This window comes from Sander lucioperca, chromosome 9 (genome assembly GCF_008315115.2).
Source record: "Sander lucioperca isolate FBNREF2018 chromosome 9, SLUC_FBN_1.2, whole genome shotgun sequence".
Lineage (NCBI taxonomy): Eukaryota > Metazoa > Chordata > Actinopteri > Perciformes > Percidae > Sander > Sander lucioperca.
In genome coordinates this window covers 17,512,067-17,534,369 of record NC_050181.1, presented here as the reverse complement: position 1 = coordinate 17,534,369, position 22,303 = coordinate 17,512,067, and the positions used below count along the sequence as shown (strand labels likewise).

General features: G+C 43.0%; 1 protein-coding gene across 1 annotated transcript in view; it reads right to left on the bottom strand.

Annotated features, from left to right (window-relative positions):
- The window catches only part of LOC116044902 (contactin-associated protein-like 4), a 206,537-nt gene that overhangs the window by 5,536 nt on the left and 178,698 nt on the right, over nt 1-22,303 (bottom strand). Inside the window, exons 19-22 of the mRNA XM_031292425.2 lie at nt 20,482-20,709; nt 10,405-10,538; nt 6,895-6,982; nt 568-786 (exon numbers count right to left, since the gene is read on the bottom strand). Of these exons, the coding sequence (XP_031148285.1) occupies nt 568-786; nt 6,895-6,982; nt 10,405-10,538; nt 20,482-20,709 (669 nt within the window). The remainder of the gene's footprint in view (nt 1-567; nt 787-6,894; nt 6,983-10,404; nt 10,539-20,481; nt 20,710-22,303) is intronic.

Here is a 22,303-nt window from a genome sequence, read left to right as displayed (position 1 = left end):
TGTGTTTTTTTGAACGATGACAAGCCGGAATGAAAACAAGCCGAACTGAAATAGGAGTAACGAAGCTGTAAAATGTAAAATGTAAGGAGTAAAAAGTACAGATAATTGCGTGAAAATGTAAGGAGTAGAAGTAAAAAGTCTGCTGTAAAATAATTACTCCAGTAAAGTATAGATACCCAAAATTTCTACTTAAATAAGGTAACGAAGTATTTGTACTTCGTTACTTGACACCTCTGACAGACAGCAGTTAAAAAATGAAGAAATGAGAAAAGTCAGCTGTAAGACAGACTAATTGTTGACATGTACTATGGTGTAGATTTTCTGTCTTTCATACTACTCTCTACCATTGTCTCTCTTAATACTTCTCTTAATCATCTTAGAGCGCCGCGGTCGAACTGCTGCTCTGCCTGGTGCGTTCCATACAGACGCTAAAGGTGGATTTTTACGGCAGTATCTGATGCTGAGAGCAACTGACCAGGTGTCAGTATTTTATGAGTTTGGAGTGAGAACGGCTTGGTTTGTCCAGTAAAACTAAACCTAACCTAAAACAACCCCCCCCCCTCCTACCTGACTGGTGATGTGTGTTCTCTGCTGCGTAGGGATTGACTGACGCCGAGGAGCCGCAGCTGGACTGGACTAAAGGTCCGGTGATGATGACAGGGCTGGTGTCCGGGTGGAGCAGAGCAGCTTTCAGAGGGCTGATGGAGTTAAAGTGGACCACTGAGAGACAACCGGTGAAACCGAGAGACGCCAACCTGGCCACGTCGGGATCCAAATCATCAGACTCTGGAGAGGGAAGAATGAGAAAATTTAAATAACACTGTACTGCAAATGGTTCCTGACCAGATGACTTATGTTTGATAAAAATATGATTTAACCACCCTCAAATTGGATATTATGACTTTTTGTTCCAAAAGACACAAGAAAACTGCTCTAGAAGAAGCATCCTTATAATATTTAGCCATTTACAGTACAGGCAAGGGCGTAAATCCCAGAGGGGTCGGGGGGGTCAGGACCCCCCCCCCCCCCCCCCCATCTAAGGGTTGTCCCCCCTAGAAATATTATTAAAACAATGCTGTGTATTGTAAATAACATAATGATGTATACTTAAAATATCTGTGTAAGTAGTAAAACAATACAAACCCCTGTTTAATAGCTTGTTGGATAGAAATGCACCCACTACAACTAACGTTACCACGGTGATAAGCCTAACGTTATGTGTGTGAACTGATATTAGGGTTAATATTGAAGATCTACAGTTGTGTTTGAAGTGGCTGATCAGTGGGTTTGCTGCAGTTAAATATATATCCTCTGTCCCAGACGAAACCTGATATTTAAGCGGAGGACGCAAGATCATTTTATAATTATAATATGACCGCGTGTTGAACCTATGAACCTAATTCATATTTGATGAGCTTTACTAGTGGCTCGCTAATTTAACAAGTGTACAAAAGTATTGTATTTCTTTTATACGGGGACACTTTTTCAAAATAAGTCATTATGTTTTAAGGTATTTTTGTGGCTTGTGTACACGTCCTCTACGAGTATAATTGTGGCTGTATTATTTTTGTCCCCTTCAAAAATTGCTCTTCAGAAATTTTATGATTATTGTCCCCCCACCCTACTGTTAGATCAGATTTACGCCCATGAGTACAGGCACGAAAGAAATGCCTTTCTAAACAAAGAAATGACACTTTGAATTTGACTGCCTGTGTGTGCATCTGTATGTGTGCCAGTGTATTAGCCCTTGAGACCGTGCCTCATTTGGCAAACATGGAAAAAGGTTAAGCAGCACGTCATCAGCAGCAGCTGCTGCGTTTTGCAGTCCATTACCCCGTGTAGAACTTGAGTGCGTAAGTCGAAAGAAAACCTGAAGACTTAAATCTTCCTTTTTTAAGAATGACTTCAATGCCGTTCCTTGTTCTTTTCTCAAAGAAAATCTTAACTCCAAGTCTTCCAGAGTCGCGGCCAAAGCTGATTCGAAAGACCGCTGTTCGCCAGCAGCAGCAGCAGCAGCAGCAGCAGCAGCCATAAGCCCGCCCACCGACTCTATACATGATGTGATTGGCCCGGCCAGAGTTTGGTTTTTCTAGCTCGCTGCTGCTAGGGTGCGTCTAGATTTCTAGGCTAATAAAATTGAATAAAACACCCAAAATGCAATGAAAGTAGTCATTAACTTTACCTGCGAAGAACGTTGTGGTTCCATACAACCTGAGGACAACACAAAGGTGAAGTGTTGAACGCTGGCTTGGTTTTTTTGCAATGTGGGTTTCAGGGGACATGCTCACTCACTAGAACCCTTCAGTGTTAAAGAAAGAGCTCAGAAATAAAAAAAAATCACTTATCTGTGCTAGTGATTGAACTTTTATCCTTTCGTGCAGAGGCTGTAGTCTCTAAACCAGTGGGAGGAGTCGATCAATACAAATCACGACATACACTGACAGGTTCTTTGACTTCCCTGTTATCAGAGCAGCACAATCATGGCAGCACATTGACTCTAATGATTAGCACACACACACACACACACACACACACACACACACAAACACACACACACACACACACACACACACACACACACACACACACACATTACACTCACACCCTCATTACAGCAGACAATGATTCAGCTTCCAGTCTGCAGCTATCACTCCTTGAGACTGATGTGCGCTCTCCGCTCTATCTGTTCATTTGATTGACTCAGAGCTGTCCATCATTCACCTCCGCTCCTCCACAGCAGTATAAACAGCAGCTGTGAAAGGCAACATTTCCCCGTGAGCAGCTGCATCAGTGTCTGTTCACATGACGGAGAGGTGACTGTGTTTTTTACCAGGGCACATTTGCATGTTGATGAGAGCAGCAGGAAACATTCAGCCTCTACGCTTCTTTCAGCAGACACACTCCTTACTCCATCACACCCCCCCCAACCTCTGTGTTCCTTCTGGGTCCATTACTTAGGCTGATGGATGACAGGGTTGGCAGGAAACAACAGAAAATCCACTTTCCTGCTGCTTTTCTGATCCTGATCTGACTCTTCGCCTCCTCTGGATGGACAGAGGGGAGAACCGGTCACACTGACATGACGGGGTTAAAACACACTGGAGCTTTACATCCAAAAGGACAAACGATCTTGGAGGATTTGAATTAGTTACTCCCTAAGATATGTGGCGTGCATGTTTGCTCTGACACATGGATTTTGTATTATTGTACACTTAGTTGTTTTGATTTATTTAACAATGGATTTGGATGGATATGGGTGTTTAGAGGCAGAAACCAGTAGACAACATTGTGAAATGAAGCTGCTGATGACAATTTTACTCTTATGGTAATATGGAAGACTTTTATAAATTCCATGCCCCAAACTGCAAGTAATTACATTTTTTTCAGCCAGGAAATGAAAAATAAAGAATACCCAAATATCACGTATTCAAGCATGTGCATGTGTGCAATTCAATGCATCAAAATCTTCTGTAAACTTTTGAAACATCAACAAATGAATAAGAGTACCACATGACACTAACACACACCACTGCATGCTTTCTTTTTTAATTAATATGTTCTAGTAAAGGGCCACTCGAATAACACCGAGCACAGAAATCATGAACAAATCAGAACACTTTTAGATACATTTTGTATCCGTGCCAAATCAATCATTTTCTTATGGTCATTATTTGATATTACTTGATGCATGCCTCAGATTAAAGCAGCCATATTATGCTCATTTTCAGGTTCATAATTGTATTTTAAGGTTGTACCAGAATAGGTTTACATGGTTTAATTTTCAAAAAACACCATATTCGTGTTGTACTGCAGTGCTCTCTCTCACTGCTGCAGATCCTCTTTTCAGCTGGTCTCTGTTTTAGCTACAGAGTGAGACCTCTTTTCTTCTTCTTCTTCTGTACTATCTTTGATTGCACTGCACATGCCCAGTAGCTCAGATGTAGATCATGTCAGCTAGCTAGCTCCATAGACAGTAAAAGAAAGGCTGTTTCTACAACTTCGGTCAGTTACAAGGCAGGATTAGCTGGGAGACTTCTAAATAAGGGCGCACATGGAAGTAGTTCTTTTGTAGATTATGGTGAACTTGTGTGTGTTGTAGCAGTGCTTTGCTATTGAGAACGAGGTAGCATGCTAGCGTTAGCATGCTAGCGTTAGCCATAGCGTTAGCATGCTAACGCTACGAGCTAATGGTTGCGGTTAGCCTGCTCGTTTCGGCTTGTGACGTCACAAGCCGTGCCGATTTTGAACAGCTCACCCAGAGACTGAAGGCAGGACACATTCAGAAACTGTATCTCACTCTAAACAGCATGGATGGATTTTTTTCAAAGTTTGTATGTGTGTGGAAGCACCAGAGACACAACATAACACCCCAAATCCCAGAAAAAGTGATTTTTTCATAATATGGGCACTTTAAAGCTATTTCTTTTATCAGATAGGTGTGACTGCAGCCTTCGGCCTCTCAGCCCCTGGTGTTATTAAGATCTTATATCTCTGTCCGTCTCTGATGGAGCTGCTTAAAGAGAACATGAATAAGTCATGACAGAGCCAGTTACTGTCTCACCCCAACTCTTTACAGGTCCAGGACTACACACACAGGAGATGTGGTCTAACCCTTCCAGAGGCCCAGACTTAACATCTGTGCATGTGATTTACAGGAAAGCATACTCCTGCTTTAACTTGACCCTGCACTCATTTACTGATGCTAAACATATCTAGCCTAGAAATCTAGACGCACCCTAGCGGCGGCAAATGTAAGTTGCAGCCAGGGTCGTCTAGCAAGTTGGCTTGCAAGCTGGAAAAACCATTCTCTAGTCAGGCCAATCACATTGTGTATAGAGGCGGTGGGCGGGCTTAACATATTGAAGGCAGAGTTGCGACGGTTCCGTGTGAATTCCCTGCTACTTGAAAACAAGAAGATGGCTGCTGCTGCTGGCCAACAGCGGTCTTTTGAATCCAAGGGGATAAGCGTCTGTCAACAACCCGTAGATCCTATGGCGCCATTTTGATGCTAACAAGCACCACCCCCCGTTAGCATTCCATTGACTGCCATTCATTTTGACGTCACTTTGACAGAGAATAACTTTACATCTGAGTTTAAAGACTCTATTTGTCTATTGTTTATTTCTAAAGAAACACGACAATGTATAAAAGGCTCCATTACCTTGTACCTCATGTTATGGCTCTGTAGCAGACGTTTTTATAAAAATAGGCTAACGATTGTGTCATAACCACGCGACTTACTGTCTCATAGTAGAGGAATTACCGTATAGTACAGGAGAAGCTCTCAGGCAGTTTGGACTAACATTAGCTGTTTAAGTTTAATCACTAATGTTAACTAGCATTTTAGTTAGCAATAATTAGCCTGTGCCTATGTTATCTCCTTACATATACCTACGCTCTCCGTCTCTGCTAGATTGGGAATGATTGAGATTTCTCTTGGCACAGCTACCAGAAGACTTCCAACTTTCAGACAGGTTGCTAACGTCACATTTACGTCATCTCTCTCAGTTGGAGGCTGCTCAGTAACGCTCAGCCATCACCGGGAAAGTGCTTCTAATATCCTTCACTGGTCTCCGCCCAGAGACACGGGATCGGTTGGTCCATTATATACTGTCTATGTTTGAATCAGCTTTGGCCGCAACTCTGGAAGACTTGGAGTTCAGTTTTTCTTTGAGAAAAGAACAAAGAATGGCACTGAAGTCATTCTGAAAAAAGGAAGATGTGTTCGAAGTTTTGCCGACCGGATACGGCAAAAGTTTAATCTATCAACTAGCTCCGCTACCTTCTTCGTTGTTCTGCCTGGTTGTAGCGCTATCCTATTGCGTGCAGAGGGAATTTGAAAGACAACTGTTTATCCCACCCCTTGGATTGAGCCCTGCCAATGGTGAGTTCCCAGACCCAACATATCCATACTTGCTAAAGCTTGTAGAAGCTGTCTAACATGTTTCTCTTTTTTTGAATCATCTCTCCTGGTTGGATTAAAGAGTGAAAGGTGCTACACGTAATATTCACAACACCTAATCAACTATGCATCATGGTTTTCTAGATTTGTTTGGACAGCGAACTTGAAACCAGCATAATTGGAGCAAACTATGGACAACGTTATAATGTCATGAGATTTTTATCTGGATTTGCAGATTATTATTTTGCATTATTGATTTGATTGATTTTCACCCATTTAAAAAAAATATCAACACTGATAAATGAATGGATTTCTTTCAATATAAACTGAAAAACAATGTTATTGTATAGTGTTCATTAACTAACAACTATTAACATGGCAGAGGCACTACATTCTGGACTACCAGAAAATGAATGATTCTGGACACAACTTTTGTCACAAGTAGAAAGTGAACTTAACTTATACAAGCTAACATGTCTGCTTTAGCCATAGAATTAGCAACAACACACTTATATTATAAGTAGTATGTTTTGTAGCTGGCTATCCTTATAATATTTAGGCATTTACAGTACAGGCAAGAAAGAAATGTCTTTCTAAACAAAGAAATTACACTTTGAATTTGATCCCGATATTTAATCTTTTTTTCTGTTTTAGCAGTAAACTGTGTGGTCCAGTTTAGATTAGACATAACAGAAGTAGCTCAACTTGAGTGTCTGCAGCACCTGAACTGTTCTGCTCAGACTGTGAACTCTTCTGAAATGAAATATAAACATAACACAATGCTAAACTTCATGCAAAAGTAGTTCTTACATTTTGCTGTAGACTTCTTTTTCAGATAACAATCATATTTAATGATATCCATTTGGTGCAAATAGCTGAAACTGTGCGTCAGATGAGGTCAAATGTCTTAAAGCTGTTATGTAAATGAGTGTAGGTCAGAGTGCTCTCTAAATAAAAGGCCTTGTCTCTGCTTTTACAGCCTCCTCACTTACCATGCACTCTGCCCAACACCAACGTCTTGATGGCGCTGAATTCTCCGTCAGATGTCAGGTTGAAGTCTTCTCTGGCGTTTTGGTCGATCTGTAAGAGGAGAATTTTTTTGTTGAATTTGCGTTTGAAAATGTCTAACTTTAGAGGCTCCTAGCAGTAGATATCTTATATGCAAATATTACATTTTGGCCTGAGGATGGCAGGATGGGGTTCAACCTGTACTGTATATGTGCTCCAAAAAATTTTGACTTATGTTTTGGGGACCAAAACAGACCCAGTGCAATGTAAACAGCTGTTGAGATAGCTTTCTCCAGACTAAACTATCACCTTCTGCCTTTAGAGTATGTTTCCAGAGATATAATAATTATATAAGAATATGATAATTCAGTATGATATAAACTAATAACATGAGATGCACCTTACATTTCACTGGAGCCTCAGTGAATCAGGAGGCTGTGCCCATGCAAGGCCAGGTCACCTTGTATTTCCTCTCAGGGTGTTGATAATTATACAGACATCCAGGCTGCTGCCTGTTAAACTCATATATCACCTGTGGCTGTTGTTAACAAGATAAGGCATTCAGAAGATAAAGATGCTGCCCTGCCGTAGCTGCATCCAGGACGGTGAAGTGCTGATGGGGGCTTTATCATAGAGATGAATATCACAATACTGCACCAGAGTACACACTTGGAGTCGATGGGTCTGCCTGTGTGTGCATCTGTATGTATGTGCCATTGTATTAGCCCTTGAGACCGTGCCTCATTTGGCAAACATGGCAAAACGTTAAGCAGCACATCATCAGCAGCAGCTGCTGCGTTTTGCAGTCCATTACCCCGTGTAGAACTTGAGTGTGTAAGTCGAAAGAAAACCTGAAGACTTGAAGCCTAAAAAGATGTTGCAGCACTTAACTTTAAGCCCCCTATTTAGCATTTACATGCAGCATATTAACATTTAATACACACTATAATGTAGCTGTGGGCAGATATTAGTGTTTATTAATGTATGTGTCTACTATAACTTCTCCTGTGTGCACCCATACTGTTAGTGGAGACTGAGGCACAGTTAGAATAATTTATAAGATGTCTTGAAACATAAAAATGTCCTTATTTCAGCGTTCAACTGCATTACAGTGTGTTGTAAATGCTAAATAGGAGAACTTAAAGTAAAGTGTTACCAAAGTGGCTGTTGCAGGCCGTTACTATGCTACTCTGCGGCTGGCGTAGGCAGATATTTTGATAAAAATAAGTGTATTGGCCCAGTGAGACATGACTGAAACATGTCATTTGTAGACAAGGTGTTAGACTATTCTCATGCTGACAGAAAACATTTCCTATTCGAGAAATAAGCAGTAGGCAGTACTGCAATAAGCAGGCACATCTCTATAGTCCATCCTAGAGGTCCTATGAAATGTCCTTCAACCTGCATTGAGTAATATTTTTGATATCTCAACTGAATGAATTGACTCTGTGTAATATGAAACCAAGAAGATTGAGAATTAACATCCAACTCTGCAGCTTTGCAGAGATTTTAAAGGTCCCATATTGAAAAAAAAGTGAGATTTCCATGTCTTTTATATTATAAAGCAGGTCAAAGTGCTATATAAATACTGTGAAAGTATCAAAATGCTCAATCCAAAGAAAAACGCACACAGCCAGGATTCAGAAACTGTGCCTTTAAACGAGCCGTCAGGACTTCTGTATGGTTGTGACGTCACAACTATACTAGGCTGTATATAGAGAGTGCCGCTACAGTGCCGTTACACTCATTCCCTGGCTCCAATAGAGGTGCCGAGACTCCGAGGGCACAGATGCTGAAGACCAGTAAACGCTGACCAATCAGAGCAGACTGGGCTTTTTTATTCTGGAAGTAGGGCTTAAAGAGACAGGCACTAAAACAGAGTGTTTCAGACAGATGGTGTATATTCAGACAGGCAGAATGAGCAAAATAATGTGTTTTTTGAACATAATACATTTAAACATGTTAACTTGAAAATTAGCATATGTCCCATTTAGGTGTCTGTTAGCTCATTGTTTTGCCTTTACAGCACATTTAATGTATGGTCTCATGGTTCTCCCCAGCCTTTCACATATAACACAGTAGCTGGCTGTTTCCTAGACTGGGTAAACCCAGCCCGATCTGCCGGTGGTTTGATTTCTCCCTGCAGCTCAGGCTGGAAACCTTTACATTATTCTATCCTGCTTCCATCATTACATTACATTACATGTCATTTAGCTGACGCTTTTATCCAAAGCGACTTACAATTGCTATATATATGTCAGAGGTAACACGCCTCTGGAGCAACTATGGGTTAAGTGTCTTGCTCAGGGACACATTGGTTGATGTATCACAGTGGGAATCGAACCCGGGTCTCCCACACCAAAGGAATGTGTCATATCCACTGCGCCATCACCACCCATCACAAATCTTTGGGAACCAATCACAAACTGGCTTATCCACCTGGCGCGCTATTGGCGGGTTTAACACGATGACGATAGAGAAGTGACAGCAAGCAGCTTTTTGTTTACATTCAACATGGCGGCCACCGAATCGCAGCAACCCATTGATGAAAGTACGTCACCCGGATCGTTGGTCTGATTGGTTGATGGACTCTCCAATTGCGTACAGAGTCATTTGAACTATGCCCGTTGATCACGCCTCTTGTGCAGTAGAAGCAGACAGAGCAGACTCCCCAGACTGAAGTCCAATCTTAAAAGATTGAGCTTGGGCTGGTGATAGCCAGACTAGCTGTTTCTTCAAATTAGCTCAGACAATTCAAGTTAATGCTTCCTGCCCAGCACCAGACAGCAGACAGACAAAGTTAGTGTGCAGCTGGTGAAGAAAGGGGAACATGTTGAACAGCAGAAGACCAAAGCGAAGCAAGGAGGAGAGTAAATATTGGACGAATATTTGTCAGATGTCCAGAAAGAAGAACCCAAAGGGATTTTCTTGTGGCTCTGTGTCTGCTGGATGTGTGCGGAGCCTATTGTTTGGTTTGCTAAGGTGTTACTAGTCTCGCATTGCCAGACCTTTTCCCACAGCGCTGCGGAGGAAGGTCTGGCTAGTCCACACAGCATTCTGGGAGATGTGAGAAAAATGTGCTCTGGTTTATTGCCATTTCTTTAAACCAATCACAATCGTCTTGGGTGGTGCTAAGCTCCGGACGGAGCCACGGTGCCTCTGCTAAATAGCCTCAGGAAGGAACTTGTTTTGGTGGAACGTGTACGTTCAAAAGTAGTTTTAGTCGTGCAACAAAAAACTCAGATTGGACAGATAGTCTAGTTAGCTGTCTGGATTTACCCTGCAGAGATCTGAGGAGCAGTTAACCATAGTCCTCACAAATCCACCAGAGGTTAGAACGCCAACACATAGAAAGAAGAAGTAAACGGACATCCGGCCGAAAAGAATGACATCCGGCAGAATTTCCGGTGGCACCGGAGCAATCCCGGAAGTGGAATGTCGTGGATATAGACTAAGGTGTTAGCTACAAGGACTGGATGAAGGGATGACATTACCTGCACAGACACAGAGTCCGTCAGTCTCCTGATGGTAACAGTGTGTAGTTGTCCGTTGGCCAGGCTCTTCACTCTGCTCCTCAACACTTCAGCTTTTCGGCTGCCGTCCAGCTTGTATCTCACCTCCAGCACATCTTCACACACACACACACACACACACACACACACACACACACACACACACACACACACACACACACACACACACACACACACATAAGCGATTTACACCTAAAATATTAGCATTTCAAACGTTAGTTCTATGTGAAGTTTTTGTTTTTCTAAAATTTTGGCCTTATCATGTCCTGTAATCTTTAAATCTTTCTAACAGGGTAAACACATACCGGTATTTACAGTTTTTTTCCGATTGCTAGACGACAGTGGGTACAACTGGAGTAACGTGTGCAAAACTGTAACTATAGTCTGCACAGTGATTGCAATGGTTTCTTGTTTTAGACTTGTTAGTGAACACATGCTATATATATTGTATAAAGGGAAAGCTCATGAAGCCTTTTTTGAAAATGAACATCAAATAAGAATTAACAGTTATACATTGGACCGTATAGAGAAACAGTGAACAGGTAAAAGAGCAAAGATACCAACATGTCCAGGTAAGATGTCAGACATTACATACACGGTTGTGAAAATGTGAAAAACACTTCCTTTACTATAGTAATACTGCGTTTTTACTGTTTTTCACAAAGTAACGGAGGTGTAAGCAATGGGAACACCACAGTCATTAGTATTTAGAGATGATGTAGGTCAGGGCCGGCGATTGCTATAGGCGAACTAGGCGATTGCCTAGGGCGTCAAATGTGTTGGGGGTGCCGTGTCGCCCTTAGGTCTACTTCTCATTAATAATAGAATTAGAATGACAAGCGAAATAAAACGTTTTTATTAAACATGATCATCCTAGGGCACCCCCTCAGCCACACGTTTGCTTGCCAACCTGATTATTAGATTGAATTGATGATTATTGTCGATCATTTCCTAACTGGGGGAAAACTTCAAACTAATGATTTAGTTTGAAGTTCCCGTGACGTGACGTTTCCAGTCTATGGGTCAGACTCAAACACATGGAGCTCTGAAGGAGACCTGTGCGTTGCTTAGTGTCCACTCTCGCTGTAACAATAGAGACGAGCAGCGGCACAGACCACGGAGCTGCTGCAGCGCGCCTTCCGCGGCGCCTTCCACGGCGCCTTCCGCGCACCTTTTGTTTGTAACATTTCCAGGAATTACATAAATTACTACAGACAAAAAAAATAGATATATCTATTAACTGTAGGTAAGCAAACCCCCTCTCTCCTACTGACTGCTGCTCTCCCCTACTGACTGCTGCTCTCCCCTACTGACTGCTGCTCTCTCTACTGACTGCTGCTCTCTCCTACTGACTGCTGCTCTCCTCTACTGACTGCTGCTCTCTCCTACTGACTGCTGCTCTCTCCTACTGACTGCTGCCCTTCTCTACTGACTGCTGCTCTCCCCTACTGACTGCTGCCCTTCTCTACTGACTGCTGCTCTCTCCTACTGACTGCTGCCCTTCTCTACTGACTGCTGCTCTCCCCTACTGACTGCTGCCCTTCTCTACTGACTGCTGCTCTCTCCTACTGACTGCTGCTCTCCTCTACTGACTGCTGCCCTTCTCTACTGACTGCTGCTCTCCCCTACTGACTGCTGCTCTTTCCTACTGACTGCTGCTCTCTCCTACTGACTGCTGCTCTCTCCTACTGACTGCTGCTCTCCCCTACTGCCTGCTGCTCTCTCCTACTGACTGCTGCTCTCCTCTACTGACTGCTGCTCTCCCCTACTGCCTGCTGCTCTCTCCTACTGACTGCTGCTCTCCTCTACTGACTGCTGCTCTCCTCTACTGCCGCGGCTCTTTTTGTTTTGTTGTGATGTTGAGAAGCGAGACACGGGAACTTTCTTTCTGGTGCATTTATTCAGAGACAAACGGAAACCCACACTGTACATTTACTACCACTTAACAAGTAAACTGCTGATGTATTCTCTGCTCTGATAGCTGACAGCTGTCTGCTCTGAGCACATTCACCGTCACTCTCTCTCACATACAGGCTAAGCACCGAGCTATTCCTTAAAGGAGCTTCTTGTAACACAAGGAGAGCCTGCCAGAACTTCCTGTATTTGGTCCGAAAGTCCGAACCATCCAAAAAATGCTTTCACACTATAAACGAACCGGACCATGGACCGAGACCGCCTCTTTTGATCGGACCAAAATGTGGTCCGAGGCACCGTCCTCACCTGCAATTTTGGTTCGGACCAAACTGAAAAGTCTGAAAGTCTGGACCAAATGAGGTAGGTGTGAAAACGCCCTCAGTGAGTTCTGAGTGTTTCTCTGCACTGAGCCTGTTCTGAGACGTGTGTGAAGAGGTGTGTTGCTGTGAATGAGTTTTGCAGGAGATGTGAACTGTTGAGCTCAGGTGACTGTTGGTATTGTAGACTGTAATTTGAGTTTTGCACATGTGGCTTCAGTTGTGACCAGTGTCGTTTCGCAATCGAAAAAAACTGTAATCCTTCAAAGATCAATCTGAATTTTTTAAAAAGCAGTTGCTCTATTAATTAAGATTTCTATATGAAGAGGATTAAGACTAATTCCCTATCAATAACAACGCTAATCTAATTAAATGCAATTCATTCTTCTAATATTCAGAACATTGGATGCAGATTTAACAAAAAAGAGGGATAAGGAGTCAAAGTTTGTCCTTCAAAAGATATATTTTTACAGCATGCGCCAGTGATGTAGTCAAGGCCGAGACCAGAGTGTATCGAGACCAAGTCAAGACCAAGACTTTGAGGGGTTGAGACTACAGGGTGACAATTTTTCGGGACTCTTACGGGTCACGGGATTCCTGCAGGAGTCCCGCGGTACAAGATTCAATCTCACTGTCGGTACCATGATAGGGACGGAATAGAGCATAGAAATCAACGGAGGCAGGCGGGAGCGGGACGGAGCCGGAGAACAAATAAAAAAATGACACTGCAATGCGCATTAAACAGCCTTAGGTACCGGAGAATGCAATTCTTCCGGACCTGACGGGGGCAGTATATGCCTACAAGTGTTCTAATCTGCCGCTAAATGCTGGAGAAGAAGATGAACGCCGACCAGCATAGAAAAACAGAGCGCTTCATCTCCATGCACTGCTTTACCGTAATGTTACCTCTACAGCAACGGCTTTCACGACTTCACCTGGAGCTCCCAATCTGAAAGTAATTACCGAACGGTAAGCAATCTTCCTCTTCTTTTCCCTGCCCATCTGAAACCCCACTGACTGTTTTGCTCCCGTCACCGGCTATCCACACCCCCCCACTCCTCGTCCGCTCTTCCCCCTAACCACAGTAATTATTGGGGACTCCATCACTAGAGACCTACGGTTTCATAATGCTGTCACACACTGTTTTCCCGGAGCCAAAGTTGCAGACATCCTGGCTAAAGTTATGGACCTGATACCCTCATTTCCGACCTCTATCAAACGCATCGTGGTCCATTGTGGACATAACGACATGTCCACTCAGATTCAGGAGTGTGAGCGCACAAGGCAAGACTTTACCACTCTCATTGAGGCTTTAAAAAGCACTGGGAAGTCGGTTTTTATTTCGGGCCCACTTCCATCTCTAGGTCGCGGATCAGGCCTCTTTAGTAGACTACTCTCCCTTAACACCTGGCTTCAGCTCACATGCAGCATTCACAAGATAGGTTTTATTGACAACTTCAATCTGTTTTGGGAACGTGGCTCCCTGTTCAGCAGGGATGGGATTCATCCCAATACACGCGGAAGCCAGATGCTACGTTGGAATTTACACCACGCCCTGCATACCCAGACCTCTGATTGACTGTTTACATCCCGTAAACACTCCCACAAGCACACTGACCAGACACACTCTCCCAAAATCAACAATCCGAGATACAGCGCTACACGCCCCTCTGTGCTCCCTTCAGAGCAATCACCCATTCATAATCCCATAACCACCGTGTCTGTCCCCCGACTGAGACCGTTTAAACAAAACACTATACACTATACTATACTAAACAACCTAATTGGAATTAAAACAACCACTGCAACGATAGAACAGAATAGGAAAATCAAATGTGGACTATTAAATATTAGATCTCTGTCATCAGAAGCATTATTGGTAAACGAATTGATATCAGATAACCACATTGATTTATTCTGCCTCACCGAAACCTGGCTGGGCCATGACGAATATGTTAGTTTAAACGAAGCCACTCCTCCCAGTCATAATAATACCCAAATTCCACGAGGCTCAGGCCGAGGAGGGGGAGTTGCAGCCATATTTGACTCGAGCCTGTTAATTAATCCTAAACCTAAACTAAATTATAACTCGTTTGAAAGCCTTGTTCTTAATCTTCAACACCCAACATGGAAAACAGTACAGCCAATTATATTCGTTGTTGTTTACCGAGCACCAGGTCCATATTCTGAGTTTTTATCTGAATTCTCAGAGTTTTTATCATGCGTAGTCCTTCAATCAGACAAAGTACTTATTGTAGGTGATTTTAATATCATGTGGACGTTGACAGCAATAGCCTTAGTACTGCTTTCAATTCACTGCTAGATTCTATTGGTTTCAGTCAGAGTGTGCATAAGGCCACGCACTGTTTTAACCACACCCTCGACCTTGTGCTAGAATATGGCATCAAAATTGACGATTTAATAGTATTTCCGCAGAATCCTTTATTATCAGACCATTTTTTAATAACTTTCGAATTCCTACTACCAGACTATACGAAATTAAATAAAAGTTTCTACACTAGATGCTTATCTGACAGTGCTATAGCTAAATTTAAGGAAGGATATTCCAACAGCACTTAACTCAATGTCATGCCTTAATATAACAGAGGACTGTTATGTTAACTCTAGTCCCTCCCAACTTGATAACTTTGTAGACGCTGCTACGGCCTGCCTACGGACTACTTTAGACTTGGTTGCTCCTATCAAAAAGAAGATGATGAAGGAAAGGAAACTAGCACCTTGGTATAACTCCCAAACTCGCAAATTAAAACAAATCTCACGAAAACTTGAAAGTAAATGGCGTTCCACCAAACTGGAAGAATCTCGTGTGGATTGGCAAGATAATCTAAAAAATTATAGGAGGGCCCTCAGAAATGCCAGATCAGACTACTACTCAATACTAATAGAAGAAAATAAGAACAACCCAAGGTTTCTTTTCAGCACTGTAGCCAGGCTGACAGAGAGTCATAGCTCTGTTGAGCCATCTATTCCTATAGCTCTGAGCAGTGATGACTTCATGACCTTTTTTAATGATAAAATTATAACAGTTAGAGAAAAAATTCATCACCTTCTGCCCACAGCTTCTAATGACTCACCATTGGGCGCAGGAGGGCTAGAGAGAACGATAAGACCTGATACTTATTTAGACGGCTTTTATCCTTTAGACCTCCAACAATTAATGTTAAGGGTCTCTTCAGCTAAGCCAACTACCTGTCTCTTAGACCCCATTCCAACGAGGCTACTTAAAGAAGCACTACCCGTGGTCAATACCACATTACTAGATACGATCAATATGTCCTTATTAACGGGTCACGTACCGCAGTCTTTTAAAGTAGCTGTGATAAAACCTATTCTGAAAAAACCCACCCTCGACCCTGAGGTCTTAGCCAACTATAGACCTATATCTAACCTCCCGTTTCTCTCCAAAATCCTTGAGAAGGTAGTCGCTAATCAATTGTGTGACTTTCTGCATATAAATAGTCTATTTGAAGACTTTCAGTCAGGATTTAGAATGCATCATAGCACAGAGACGGCACTGGTGAAAATTACTAACGACCTTCTAACTGCTGCTGACAAAGGACTTGTCTCCATACTTGTCTTATTAGATCTTAGTGCTGCATTCGACACTATTGACCATACCATCCTCTTACAGAGACTGGAACATTTAGTTGGCATTAAAGGAATCGCACTAAGCTGGTTTAAGTCCTATTTTTCTGAGCGATCCCAATTTGTTAATATTAACGATAAACCATCCAAATACGCTAAAGTTAGCCATGGCGTTCCTCAAGGCTCAGTGCTTGGACCAATTCTATTCTCTTTATATATGCTTCCTCTAGGCAATATTATTAGGAAACACTCAATTAACTTTCACTGTTACGCAGACGACACCCAATTATATCTGTCAATTAAGCCAGACGAAAGCGGTTAGTTAGCTAAACTTCAAGCGTGCATTAAAGATATAAAATCCTGGATGACCCACAATTTTCTGATGTTAAACTCAAACAAAACGGAAGTTATTGTGCTGGGACCCAAGCACCACCGAACTTCATTATCTAAAGATATAGCTACCCTAGATGGTATTGCCCTGGCCTCCAGCACTACTGTCAGAAATCTAGGAATCATTTTTGACCAGGATCTATCCTTTAACGCCCACTTAAAACAAACCTCAAGAACAGCCTTTTTCCATCTTCGTAACATTGCCAAAATCAGGAACATCCTCTCGCAAAACGATGCTGAAAAACTAGTCCATGCATTCGTTACTTCCCGGCTGGACTACTGCAATTCTTTACTATCAGGCTGCTCAAATAAGTCCCTCAAGACCCTCCAGCTGATCCAGAATGCTGCAGCACGTGTTCTGACAAGAACTAAGAAAAGAGATCACATTTCTCCTGTATTAGCTTCTCTGCATTGGCTTCCTGTAAAATCCAGGATTGAATTTAAAATCCTTCTCCTGACCTACAAAGCACTAAATGGTCAAGCACCATCATACATAGAAGAGCTCTTAGTACCTTATTGTCCCACTAGAGCACTGCGCTCCCAGAACTCAGAGCTACTTGTGGTTCCTAGAGTCTCTAAAAGTAGAATGGGAGCCAGAGCCTTCAGCTACCAGGCTCCTCTCCTGTGGAACCAGCTCCCAACTTGGGTTCGGGGGGCTGACACCGTCGCCACATTTAAGAATAAACTGAAAACCATCATCTTTGATAAAGCTTATAGTTAGGGAGTGAGGAGTTGCAGCATAGTAGAGTAGAGTAGAGGGAGGCAGGAAGTACAAGCCCGTTCCGGCAGGGGAGAGTACGAGCCCGGTCCAGGGCCCCTCTCTTTAGCCTGCCTCTCTTAGTTATGCTATTATAACTCTAGACTGCTGTGGGAAGCTCTTTCCAAGGACACAATGAGCCGCTCCCTCTTCTCTCTTTTCACTTGTCTCCTTTTGTGTGCATCTTAGTCCCAGAAATGCTTGTTACTAACCTAGCTCTGGGGAGTTTTCTCCCCGGAGTCCCTTTGCTTCTTCTTCATCCAGAACATCGCCTTGGAATTGGGTGGCACCTACACCGGGGTCCTGGGTGCAGCTGACGCTATGGACTTACTACACCCTGCTACGCTCTGCGATTCCCCGCAGTGTCCGACTGCGTCCTGCCGCGTCCAACCGCGTCCACCCAGGCTGCTGTGCCACACTACACCCCGTAACGCCCTGCTGTACCCTACTATGACATGAACTACTACGACTACCATTGTGGTCACTGTTTCACTATCTTTATTATGACTATTATTGCCACCATTCACCACTCCCCCAACTGGTGCCGTCAGACACCGCCTACCAAGAGTCTGGGTCTGTCCGAGGTTTCTTCCTAACAAAAAAGGGAGTTTTTCCTTGCCACTGTCGCAATAGCTACTGCTAATGCTTGCTCTTGAGGCAACCACTGTAATAGTTGGGGCTTCGTAAACTACAGAGTTTGGTCTAGACCTACTCTATCTGTAAAGTGTCTCGAGATAACTCTTGTTATGATTTGATACTATAAATAAAATTGAATTGAAAATTGAATTGAAGTCTGTTTCTCTCTGCCGTTGGCTGTCACAGCCTAATTTTAGCTACGATAGCTGACATTTAGCTATCTTTAGTGCTTGTACCTCTATAACGTCAGTTAAGTTAACTTTAACCAGCCTGGTTCTATGTAAAAAACCACAACGGCAGAGAGAAACAGACGTAACTAAACATGCTTGCTGTCTGCTAGCCGCTACAGGGGGGCAACAGAGTCTGATAACTTTAGACAACATAGGGAACAAAACTGGAGCGGGACGGGATTCGGGAGTCTTTCTCTCAGGATTTTGCAGGACATGATTTTTTTGGGGGGGGCAGTCACTTGATCGGGATATGACGGGAGTATTTTCGTGGGCTTGGAATAGGATGGGAGCGACAATTAATTCCTGTGTCACCCTTTAGTTGAGACCGAGTCATGACCAAGACTAGACCAGTGCCAGAACTTCTCCTCCTGTCTCCCGCATTCACTGTTTTGGGAGTGTGTGTTAAGGGGGGGGGGGGATCAAGTTATTGGTTGCATTGGAAGCAGGACATTCTACATCCAATCACAGTGATGATAACATAAAATTAGACAATGCCCAGGCAAATCAATGATATTCCTGTAGTTGTGGTCAACTAAAATCCAGAGTCCTCTTTATTTGAGGCAGAGACGGCATGAAGTAAAATTGCGATCGATAGACAGAGACCGTGAAAAAGTGGTTTTGAGACCGGTCTTAACACCAATCTCGAGTACTACTACACTCGCATGCGCTTTATTAGTGTAAATTTACATAATAAAGTTTTATGTGAAGGAATAATGAGTTATTGTAGGTAGGTAGGTAGGTTAGTAGTAGGGAGGTTGTGTTTGGGCTGAGGAGGTGTAAGTGCAGTCGAGGGTAAAAAGAAATGAGCCATCTCAGGGCAAACAAGAGAAAGCACTCAGGGATTTAATTGGAAACTACAGTTTAAGTGCATTTAACTGAAGACTCCACTGTCAGTGTGAAAACCTTTAAAGCTCTTGCTGTCCATCAGCTTTCTCTGAGTCATTAACACCAGAAAGAACCCATTTACATCTAATGTGGCAGCAAAGTGCTAATATTGTGACTCCTGGATGATGAAAATGTAATTTTCAATTCAAAGTGCCTCATACTACTCCTAAAACTCACAACATAATTATTTTACACAAAAGTTAATAAAACTCAAGCAAGTTTTCTGCTATTTCCTTCAGCAGAACACTAACCTGCCACCCATTAGCAGCCCACTAAACTTTTATTCCCCCAGCATCACTCATCAGGTCTCAGTGATGAGACCAGTGAACACATTTTCTTCAGCCTGAGACAAAAAACATAATAGCAGGCCCGGCTGGACGGATTAAAAGGCAGTAGAGGCTGACGGGGTGAATCCAGAGAGAGGAAATATCTGACACATCCTGATCTGGTAAAGCTGTAGCACAGCAGAGGAGGAGGAGGAGGAGGAGAAAGGGAGGAAGAAGGACAGGAGGAGAGGACGATATCAGGATAAAATGATAGGAGTCAGAGGAGGATTGGAGGAGAGGTGAGATGAGAGGCTGGGAGGAGATAGGAGCAGAGAAAAGTAATTGAAAAAAGAGAAGACAAAGAGCCAGAAAAGAAACTCTCTTCAATACACTTGTGCTCTCAGAGGTTTGAAAAATGTGGATAAAAACAAGAGTAGAGAATGAGGGAAAGCAAATGGGGCTTTAGAGTTAAGATAAGATTTGAAGAAACTTCAGTACAAACGTCTTATCCCCAGCTTTGAATAATCTTGTTAAAAAAGAATTCAAATAAATGAAACCCCACAAGGGAGAACAAAAAAACGGGGAGGAGGCCATTACAAGGAAGAAGATTTCAATCAAAACAAGACGCTCACCCTCAAGCTTGCCACAAGAACAAACTCTTTCCAAATAAAAGCCTCTGTTGTGAATTGTAATCCCCTGTATTTGCCTACTAGATCTAACTGCTATTGCTAGTTCAATAGCTATATTAACAGAAGTGGTGATAGAGGTGAACCTTGGGGGCAACCTCAACCTCAAGTCCGCTCAACGCTATCGAAGGCCTTCTCTGTGTCAAGCGAGAGAAGAGCCGTGTCTTTTTCTTCTTTTTGGCAGTACAGTACATTAAAATGGATTTGTATAGGGAAGGCAAAGATTCCATAATGTAAGGCGCGTGCCTTACATTATGGAATCTTTGCCTTCCCTATACAAATCCATTTTGGTCATCCCCCACAATACTTGGAAGCACAACCTCGAGCCTTTCAAAATAAAAGCCTCCTCACCGTGCTTGTTGATGAGCAGGGCCAGGTACTCTCTGTAGTAGGAGCTGACGTAGAGCAGCAGAGCCGGACTCTGGTTGGTCCTGAAGCTCAGCGTGACGTTCTCTCCTCTCAGCGTCATGTCGGAGTAGATGGAAGACGGCAGAGAGCTGCTGTTCCTGCTCAACTCGTATGGATTCTCTTTGAAGGTGTAGCTGACGGACGTCTCTGACTTGAAGCTGGCCGACACCTCTGCGGGAAGATGTATGTGGACTTTAAGCTGTGACTGATTGTTGATATACACCTTGCAGGGTTTTTCTCACTCAGAATCAGCCTTTGTGGGGCGACTACGCATGGCAGTAAGCATGGTCGGACCTCGTACAGTAAAGGCAATGAATCTGTGTTACCTTATTTGACAGAAATCAATGCATTTTCCTGTTATTTCTGACAATTTGATAATTTGTGCTGGTGATTTTCCTTTGGAGCTGGCTAAAACCTCTTTGGGGGGGCACAACAAATTCCTCTATAAAAACCCTGCCTTGGTGTTGTGACAATCAAGATAAGCATGTATCAATTGAAACGGTGTAATATCTTCACTCTAGATGTGAATCAAACCAACAATCTCTGGTTAAGGAGACCAGTGCCTTACCCTTAAGGCCACTGTAGCTCGGCCATGACCATTATGTCATCCTGATTAGCAACTCCTAACCTCTTGCTCGGAAAACCAGTATCAACCTTGAGTGCATCTCATGTGCCTTATTTAATAGCTCCTCGCTCCTCTGCCCTCAGCTGAACCAGAAGTTGTTCTGTCCCTCCTTGGTGAAGGCCGTCTCAAAGCTCTTATTTCTGCCCAGAGGACCGAGGAGCGAGCATCGAGGAGGGATCATTGAGGAGCTGTAGGCGAGGAAACACGAGAGCAGCCTTCCTGGAAGCCGTGCAGCTGAAAGGGTTGTTAAGTCCGCCCCAACAGCTGACGAATTCACGTGACGCTTCAGAGGAAAGGACGTCTCATCCCTCTAAAACACATTTCCAGGTTGCCTCTCTCCACTCATGAAGTGAGGCAGGTGGAGGTGTCGGGTCTCCTGGATGGACGTGATAGACATGGATGTATCTCTAACATGTTCAATGCAAATCAAAGTTTGGGATTGAACCCCACTCCTGGTAGTCTGACTTGTCCTTTCAAAAGGATCAAGGAAAGATGCTATGCGTACCCTTGTAGATAATCTGCCATCACTACTACTGTATTAATACCTATGACTGCTCCTTTGACATTTTTATACAGCACTTAAGAAATCAGTAACTAGTGTGTCAGGTAACAACGATTGGTTTTTGGCATTTAGAGGTACATGCTAATCTCATGAGGATGGCCGAGTGGTTAAGGCGTTGCACTCAAGATGCAATGGACTGTTCAAATGGACTGTTCAAATTCCACTCCTGGTATAAGTTCAACATTGTGAAAAGTTATAGAAGTGACATGAAAATACAACAGCAGCTTTCAAAAGACAACTATTAGTTACTGTAATACATACACTCTGCTCATGTAGATTGCATCATCATAAGTTTCAAAGAATGGTTTATGAAGATCAACTGAGCACCCATTGACCAGTTCTGTTTGGTGTATATGGCCAATCAGCAAATTAGTACCAGCCAATGACAGCACATTAGTTTGGGACTTGGCACAAAGGGGGTGGAAAAAACATTACGCCTGAGTGACACAAAGATGTGCATAGACTACACTGTGCAGATATGAGTTGGTATATTAAACTTTTGCCACTTCCTTTTACATTAGATGAGTGCTACATCAGAGGAAGTAGCATAGCAACAACAGTGTTTCAAGAAAATTAAG